The sequence below is a fragment of the Octopus bimaculoides genome, chromosome 3 (assembly GCF_001194135.2).
Source record: "Octopus bimaculoides isolate UCB-OBI-ISO-001 chromosome 3, ASM119413v2, whole genome shotgun sequence".
NCBI classification, from domain to species: domain Eukaryota; kingdom Metazoa; phylum Mollusca; class Cephalopoda; order Octopoda; family Octopodidae; genus Octopus; species Octopus bimaculoides.
In genome coordinates this window covers 119,442,801-119,452,379 of record NC_068983.1, presented here as the reverse complement: position 1 = coordinate 119,452,379, position 9,579 = coordinate 119,442,801, and the positions used below count along the sequence as shown (strand labels likewise).

The 9,579-nt window shown below is 34.6% G+C and overlaps 1 protein-coding gene and 2 non-coding genes across 3 annotated transcripts in view; 1 reads left to right on the top strand and 2 right to left on the bottom strand.

Annotated features, from left to right (window-relative positions):
- Positions 1-5,842, bottom strand: part of LOC106876646 (transcription termination factor 3, mitochondrial) — an 11,541-nt gene extending 5,699 nt beyond the window's left edge. Inside the window, exons 1-3 of the mRNA XM_014925262.2 lie at positions 5,810-5,842; positions 3,780-4,587; positions 509-674 (exon numbers count right to left, since the gene is read on the bottom strand). Of these exons, the coding sequence (XP_014780748.1) occupies positions 509-674; positions 3,780-4,577 (964 nt within the window). The 5' untranslated portion in view covers positions 4,578-4,587; positions 5,810-5,842. The remainder of the gene's footprint in view (positions 1-508; positions 675-3,779; positions 4,588-5,809) is intronic.
- Positions 5,843-6,250: 408 nt separating this feature from the next.
- Trnam-cau (transfer RNA methionine (anticodon CAU)) lies at positions 6,251-6,322 on the top strand. The gene has a single exon. It is a non-coding gene; the product is annotated as a tRNA-Met (tRNA).
- Positions 6,323-8,141: 1,819 nt separating this feature from the next.
- Trnar-ucu (transfer RNA arginine (anticodon UCU)) lies at positions 8,142-8,214 on the bottom strand. Its single transcript has one exon. It is a non-coding gene; the product is annotated as a tRNA-Arg (tRNA).
- Positions 8,215-9,579: the final 1,365 nt, after the last annotated feature.

Below are 9,579 nucleotides of genomic sequence, written 5' to 3'. Positions count from 1 at the left end.
TGTACTGATTATACCTGTATTTTAATTAATTCAAATTAATGTACCTCATCCTAAAAAGTGTCAAAATTTTTGTTGGTTGCCCTCTAGGATAATTTTAGTAACAAATCAAACATGTATGATGCATTAAGAATTTCAATTTTAGTGTTTATCCATAATGTTATTGCTTTTACACATGTTGATTAAATTTACCTGCCCTATTGAAGCTTTTAGATTGAACCAAATTGATCAAAGTCCCATCCAATAATAATGATTTCAAATTTTGGCATAAGGCCAACAATTTCAGGGGAGAGGGTAATTCAATTACATCGACCTTAGTTTTCAGCTGGTACTTATTTTATTGACCCTGAAAAGATGAAAGGCAAAGTCGACCTCAGTAGCATTTGAACTCAGAACATAGAGACAAAATGCCCCTCAGCATTTTGCCCGGATGCTAATGATTCTGCCAGCTCCCTGCATTAATAATAATGATAAAAAATTAAACATCAGCATCTCATAAATTCATAGATACCTGTTAGCTTGAAAAAACTTTGATAGAATCCAAGTTTGCCATCTATGGCAGAAACTGACATCAAAAGAAATCGAGGAGCAAGGGTAATTATGCGCCCAATTCCATCGAGAGGAAAATTTTTTGATTGCAAATAACTGATGTTAGATTCAAGGCTGTTCACATCAATCTGCAATATAATAAAAACATCAAATTAAAACAAACAATATATTACCATACATGGGTATTAAATGAATGACCACACACAGTCATTCCAAACATAATCAGAAAACTGACGATCACCTCAGATTTCCTTCAAACTAGGTAGATATATTACTTCTTTTCTAATGTCTAAGTCATGTCAAATCTCAGATTTCTAGATCCACTGATTTCTGAAATATACCCCATCTCCTGGAATTTTAGGGTTTTATGCTAATTTCTGATACTAACAAGTCTAAAAAATAACTCCTATTTGTCTTGATGACTTTTGGAAGCTCTTTGTTCTGTCATATTTAATGTAAAACTAGCTACATGTGGATATTAAAAGTGAAAATTATATTTCAATTACTAAAATTTATTTTACAAAAGACAGACAGCTATGAAATTTGCTCATTATTTCTATGGACTGTTGACATTCTGTGTATAAACTTTTGTTTTGGTGAATACATGATAAGTCAAGTTATAGAAATTTAAATAAAAAGAATCTGTGATGGAAGTTCATTGCAGGTGTACCTACTTGACAAACCAGGTTCAAGGTTCATCTAAAATCTTGTGGTCAGTTTACATGAAATGTAAGAAATAGGACAAAAAGCGATACAAATGATCCAATAATCAAGTCAATAGGAAAAATATGCAACAGGTCATGAATACTTTTGCAGACCTTCTTCATGCCAAAATTAACAAGCCTTCTACTCCAGAATATTCAGTTCTGGGAATTCTATCTTTCTTCAGATGGTGTGAAAAGATAAAATCCTTCTGTAACCAGCAGTCACATGGGGAGTGAATGCAAAATTGCTCACAATGGGTTAAACATTCTGAAAGATCAAGAAGGGAGTCAGTAAAGGACTAAAGAGTGAGAAATGACTAGCAATAGGGGTAGGGCTAAAAGTCATGAATAGTGAACACAGGAGGTGTGGTCAATGATAATTATGAATGGTGGGAAGATGATAAGAGTGAGCGATAAATGTTAATAAAAGTCGTTCAAAGGGAGAAATGAAAAGAAAGAAAAAATTCCCAAAAACTCAGTTTCCAAAATGATATCACACAATTAACTTCCACGGGATATACATACTTGGTAAGTCCACTCAATTGGTAAATATGAGTGGTACCTGTATTTCAAAGGGCCAGCCTTGACACATTATGTGTCATGCTGAATCTCCCTGAGAAGTATATTAAGTGTATGCCAGTCTGTGAAGTGCTCAGCCACTTGCACATTAATTTCACAAGCAGGCTGTTCTGTTTGTCACATCAACTGGAACCCTCAACGTCATAACCGACAGAGTGCCATTGTATCTACATACATACATACATACTTACACACTGTTTATGTAAAATAGTATCAGAGTGTTTGTAAAAACAAGACTCATTTAAATATAATGGTCCCGATATTCTATATAAATATTCACCTCCTTGACCATACCTTCAAAAATGTTTCTCTAGGTAAGCAAAAGGAACCTAAAAATAGATGTGAGTGAAAAGCATCATATATTCATCAGTGACAAGAAATACTAAATAAAAAAGGCGTAGGAGTGGCTGTGTGGTAAGTAGCTTGCTTACCAACCACATGGTTCTGGGTTCAGTCCCACTGCGTGGCACCTTGGTCAAGTGTCTTCTACTATAGCCTCGGGCCGTCCAAAGCCTTGAGAGTGGATTTGGTAGACGGAAACTGAAAGAAGCTTGTCGTATATATATGTGTGTGTGTGTATGTTTGTGTGTCTGTGTTTGTCCCCCCCCCCCAACATCGCTTGACAATTAATGGTGGTGTGTTTACGTCCCCGTAACTTAGCGGTTCGGCAAAAGAGACCGATGGAATAAGTACTAGTCGATTTGCTCGACTAAAGGCGGTGCTCCAGCATGGCCACAGTCAAATGACTGGAACAAGTAAAAGAGTAAAGAGAGTAACCTTAGAATAAATAAATAAATTTAAAAAAATCAGTTATGTTGGTTGCCTGGAGGAAGGTACATAACTCTGCCTGTCTCTGTCCCTGGATATCTTTCCCAAGTTGTGTGAACACAGTAGGAAAAGATTAATCATGTCAATAAGTAAAATCATTCTACTCAATATAACAGGAAAAAAAAAAAGCAAAAAACCGGGCAAGCAAAGATTACAGAATCCATTACACTCCAGGCTATTATACATGACAAGAAACCACAATTATGAAGAATAGGAGAAATGGTTTAACAAGGAGGTGAATTTATGCAAGGTGTTAAAAGGATAAAGTATAATAGAAAGAACAAGAAGGAGTTAGTTGAAGTAGAGGAGATATCTTGCATTAAATAATGGTAGGTGGGAGTAATTGGAATGAAACAGGTCAGAGAAATAAACATAGTAGTGACAGTACAGAAGGTGAATAGAAGAGTGTGTGGAGAGAGGAAGATCAAGGAAGGGGGTAAGTATAGGGGTGAAGAATGAGAGATGAATAGCATTAGGGATAGGGTTAAAAGTAGTGAATAGTGAATACAGGTGGAGGAGTGGTCAATGGCAAATATGAAAGGTGGGAAGATGATATGTTGTTAGCACTCCATCGCTTACGACGTGGAGGGTTCCAGTCGATCCGATCAACGGAACAGCCTGCTCGTGAAATTAACGTGCAAGTGGCTGAGCACTCCACAGACACGTGTACCCTTAGCGTAGTTCTCGGGGATATTCAGTGTGACAAGGCTGACCCTTTGAATTACAGGCACAACAGAAACAGGAAGTAAGAGTGAGAGAAAGTTGTGGTGGAAGAGTACAGCAGGGTTCGCCACCATCCCCTGCAGGAGCCACGTGGAGCTTTAGGTGTTTTCGCTCAATAAACACTCACAACGTCTGGTCTGGGAATCGAAACCGCGAGTCCACTGCCCTAACCACTGGGCCATTGCGCCTCCATGGGAAGATGATAACAACTAGAGATAAATGTCAATATAAGTGGTTCAAAGAAAAGGAAGTGATGGCTAGCAGTCCAAAAGTGAAGAGCAGCAGAATAATATAATAAATAGAAATTGAATGTGCACTGGACACAGCCTCTTCTAACAGAAAAAAAAAATGTTGCATGCATCATAAAACAGACAAAGCTCAATCGCTTTTAATATTTACCTGAAAAAGTAGAGGATTTTTTGTGATGCAATTTCCCAAATCTTTTTCTGAAACACCATTGCTCATTAAAAAATTCAAATATGGTTGAATATTTGAATCAAAGTCTTGCTTAAGAATATGATCTGAAGCGCCTTTCACTTTTTCAACATGTGAAAGATCAACACCCAGCTGTACGAGTCGCTGTAAGGTTTTTGATTCCTTCACATAAAATGCAAGATTATAAACTGGTTCTTCTCTAATGAACATGGGTCTGTAAACAGTGCTAGGTTTGGTAACACTGGGTAATTTAGCATCAGGTGGTTGTTCTGTATCAGATTCTTTGTAGATACTTGAGTCATTTGGATATTGTTCAACAGTTGTTTCTTTCTGGTGAAGAATAGATTTTTCAGTAGGTTCTAATACATTTCTCTGTTTTTCAAAAAAGTCAGTTGTTTTACTGAGATTCTTTTGTTCATCAATTTCTGTTGCAGCCAGTGTTGAAGACTGCTTTCCATCAGGAAAATGGCCTTTGTCAGAAATAAGTGTACCGGAATGAGGAAAGTTTTTAAGAAGTTTCTTTTCTGCAGCAGTTTCTATAAATGATTTGAAGTATTCATAATTATTTGAAGACAACTGGTTACTGTTTTCATCTTCAACTGGGTTACTGTTTTCATATTTGCCAGTATTGACCTCAGCAGTTTTTTGATGACAATAATGACAAACTAAGGATAGGCATTCTTTTCTTCGAACATGTTGAAGGGAGGATAACAAAAGGGTTTGGTGTTGTCTGAACGTCTGTAGAAAAGGCTTTAAAAGCATTATTTCATTTCTGTAAAAGAAAATGAACAACATTTTTGAAGATCTTTTAATAAAATATTTTAACATTTCATGAAACATGGATAACTTTTATGAAAAACTATGGAAAAAGTATGTCAGACAAGAGTGAACATGTAGTCACCATGTTTTTGGCGTAAATAGAACTTAGCTAACTTGATCTCATACTCCAAGTTTTTTTAAAGTCAGCTCAGACGTTCCTAACATAGGGAGCCTGATCCCTTGGGTGTAAGAGATGGGATTTCGGGGAGTATAACATAGAACGAAAATGTTCATTTTGTTATTTCAATAAAATAGCTTTTCAGAATAAAATTATCAACTATTTTATTAATCACCTCAAGAACTTCATTATTCTACAAGTGTAGAATTTATAAGAGATTATAATTAAGAATTGTGTTCTCATTCCACTGGTAACGACATACTTCTGCCAATCGTGAATCAGTTCTATGTTAAAAGAAAATCTAGAAATCATTTGAACCCACAGACAGACCTGCAGATCACAATCAACAAGAAAGTTCTACATTTAAATAAAGTCCTGAATGAGAAGCAAGAACAAAAATAATTGACTGTCATGTTCATAATATGATTGATTTCACTGTTTACAGTGTTTTCTTGCAAATTTTTCGATATACATTTGCCTTTTATGCAGTCAAAAAGTACAGTGACATTTTCACCTTCAACTATATTACTCTTTGGTAGTGGGTACGAAAATTAGTAATTTCTTAAGGGTGCGGGGCCTAAGAAAAGAAAATCTATCTATTTGGATTCCCGGTTATAATCAATTTAGATACCTTTGAAGAAGGTATGACTGTCACACAATCTCATTTCGTTTTACTTGAAGTTGGTGATCTTGTGTTTATGAAAGCAACCAATGCCAATAATGCATACCTTCATACGCGTGCAAAGGCATACCTAATAATAATTCAATGGCATATTGTTTAACGAGCTAACAATAATCTGTAAGATAATTATTACTGAGGGATCAGTAATATACTTAGTTGTATAGAAATATTTCTGAATTTTATTTTTCAGAAATGTCATAAAAGAATTTTGTTAGTAAAAAAAAAACCTCGACGAAAAAGAACGGTGATTGACATGGTATATAGTATAGGCAATATTTTATTGATAAAAAAAAAACAGAAAGAAAAGTTACAACAGATATAATAATACCAATGTTTTCCTAGTATCTGTATAACCGAAGTAAATATTAAACATACATAAATATTAGAAACTGGTTGGCACTTACGACTTCAAATATTTGTATAGAATGCAACAACATGCGGAGAGATTAGCTCAGTTGCATGGTTTCGTAAGAGAATGTGTTTGAAAGTCTTTGACATAATAGAATAACTTCATAGTTTATGCAAATGAAAATGTGAAAAACCAATAAAATAGACTGAGTCTTTAAAAATAATGTAGAAATGAATTTTCTACGCACTGTAGTCTGAGGGAAATAAAAAAAAATAATATACTTAAGTAGTGCTTCTCGATGAAATTTATCAGTAAAAACGAAATATAAATAAGACGAAATATTTACTTTTCAGAATTATGTAATTACTAAAAATAATAACTTAAAACATAATATTAATTTTCCAAAAAAAAAAAGTTATTCCCCAGTATATATTATATACTACTATTTCATACTTGGGAATCTGTCAAGCAGAGTGGCGCAGTGGAAGCGTGCTGGGCCCATAACCCAGAGGTCCGTAGATCGAAACTACGCTCTGCTAAGGTACTTTTTTTAAAATAAAATTTGATCTTTCTTTTTCTTTGCGTGTTAGTTATTGGATAGATTGCGGGCATGCTGGTACGTCCTTCAACTATGTAGTCTATCGCGTTGACTATAATATGTATTTGACTCTTGTACGTATTTAATAGAACTGTATTTGTTGAACCGGTATATTACTGAACATAAGATGATACAAAATACACCAGATTTTTAGACCGGTGGGAATGTGACCACGGCTGTATGTATGTGTGGGTGACCCCTGATAAATTTTATTCAAATATATTAACTCAAATTTAAAAAGAAACTTGAATGTATTGATAATATTTTGTAAGAAATGCTGTTCAATAAACACTCGCTGTGGAAGTAAGTAAAGGTGCTACCTAGGTTTTATTCCTCTAAAAGGTAAAAAAAATAAAAGAGTTACTATGACTAGTTTATCTTCTAAGACTTCCACCTGAGAAACAATACCAATATTCTGTCGACAGAAGATTCTCTTCTGTATATTGACTAGGACCACTATATTGGTCAGTCGAAGTTAAATACCCAAAGATTCTTGCCTGGTATGAAACTACTCGTCCTGACTGTGGCACACAACTTCCAGTATTTAATAATATAATATAATGTAATGTAATAATAATAATGGTCCAGATGGACTATATGTAATCTGAACCTTTCCCCCCTTAATTTTTTGTATTTTACGGAATCCCACGTTTTAGGCTATGGAGATTCCGATTCTGAAAAAAAATTTTCAAAAATCTCAATTTCAAAATTTCGATTCCCCTCCACCCGGTTTTTATATAGATCCACAGGGTAAACCTAACCCTAACTCAAACCCTAACCCTAACCCTGACCGTAACCCTGACCCTAACCCTAACCCTAACCCTAAACCTAACCCTAACACTAGTTTTGTGAGATTTGGCTGTTATTTCTAGCATGTAAATAGCCTGCTTGGTGAGGGTGGGGGTGGGGGAATTGAAATTTTTCAAACAAATTTTTTTCAGAATCGGAATCTCCATAGCATAAAACGTGGGATTCCGTAAAAAAAAAATTAATAAATAAGTGGGGGAAAGGTTCAGATTACATATAGTCCGTCTCCGCCATAATAATATATGTGTATATATATATATGTATAATACAAATAATATGTGAGTATATGCATATATACGTACATGTATGTACATACCTACATCTACATGTATATATAGATGCATATCTGGGTACAGGACGTCATGAAAAAACGTGGACACACACACGCGCACATATATATATATATATGTGCGTGTGTGTATACACATACATCTTTTATCGTTTCCGTTATTCAACTGCAGCCATGCTGGGGTACTGCCTTGACGGGTTTAGTCGAACAAATCGACCCCAGTATTTATTTTAACGTAAAGGAACTGACAACGATTAGCAAGTGGTGCGGTAGACAAACTCAAAGGTACGCACACACAATATATATATGACGGGCTTCAACACAGTTTCCGTCTACCAAATTCACCCACAAAGAATTAATGAACCAGAGGCTATAGTAGAAGTCAGTTGCCTAAGTTACGACATACACATTTGCGGAACCACGTATTTTCGAAGCGAAGTTCATCACACGTAGAAAAAACTTGCGTGAGAGAAAAAAATACAATGCATAAAATAAATCGTTAGTATTCAAGTGATGGCGCGGCCGAAAAATCTATCACAATGAATGTCCTTACACATCACTTATATATGTAGTGTTAAGACAAACGATCTCCAGTAAACAAGTAAAAGCGAGTATTTATTTTAGGAACAAATTTTACACTAATAACACTAAAAGTATTAAACGTCATCCCTGGTGGGATTCGAACCCACGACCTCTGGATTAGAAGTCCAGCGCGCTATCCCCTGCGCTACAGGGACTTGACAACTAATCCGTTGCTATATTATATTTTTATTAAATTGACGTGGACAAGTGATTATTGTTTCGTTTATTTTTTTAAAAACATTCGTAACAAAATTCTTCGCCTTCAGCTATTCTTAATAATTTATCGAAATAAGTTTAATGCGTATGTTTATATTTCTGTTATATAAATCTACTAAATACGAACATAACCAACTTATGTATTGGGCAAAAATATCTGATGCAGTCATAAAATTAGGTCAATTGCTGTTTATTTTAATTGTTAATTTGCTTTTATTAAATTAAATACCAAGAAACTTATGATAATTTTTGCTCTCCTCCTGCCCACACGAGGTCATAAGTCTTTTTACGCAATGAGATTACTGAAAAATGCATTTTTATATGGAAATTTTCATTTTTTGCAACTAAACTTGTTCTAATTTAGGTACAAAACCAGAAGTTGTGAGGGAGAGACTATACACAGGCTGAAGGGAAGTGATTGACTGGTTCTTTATTTTATCGACCCTGAAAAGATGAACAGCAGAGATGACTTCATAGGGATTTGAAACAAGAGTGTAAAGAGTCGGAAGAAATACACTCACTAATGTGGTACAGAAACATAATTTATCAACCATTAAAATAAAACGGCCTTCTCTTATATCATCACTAATTTAGTGAAGCAAGAAAGAAAAAAAGATTCTGTGGTGTGCGACCAATCGAGGCACTTAGTGTTGAATTGATGTTTTTCCTTTTTACCTCCTTTACCTCCTGTTTTTTTTTTCCGTCTTTCATGTTCGTGTTCTTGGTTTTGGATTTGTATTTTAATGTAGTTTTGTATTATATATTTATCATATACATACGTGTTATGTATGTAAAAAAATAAAACTTTTAGCCATTTTTACCCTGTTTTTTAGATCTTTTACTGTAACCTTTTACTCTCACTGACATATCTAATATGGTAAAAGAAGTATTTTCTTGTAGACGGAAGTTACAAAAAAACATTTTTTTTTCGGAAGGATGGAAATACTTTTTGAGTGCCCTTTCAAATAGCGTACCACTTGCACGCTGTGGAAAAATTTTAAAAACTTTTTTTAGGCTGTGTTGCAATCAGCTTGTTTGTAATCGGGTATGCACTGAAGAATAATTTTTTTTTTTTTTTTTGCTGCGAATGTTGAATTATTTTGTTGTGAAGTTGAATATATGATTGTATTAGACTGTTCAGAATATAGTTGTTGCTTCTAGTAACATTTTAAATGGCACAAAAATGAACAAGAAAAGCCAACAAAAATTCAAAACAATATTCAGTCCCTTCCTTCTATCTTAAACAGCAACACGAAAATAGACAACATACGCGCGCGCATACATGCATTCGCAAGCAAACGATT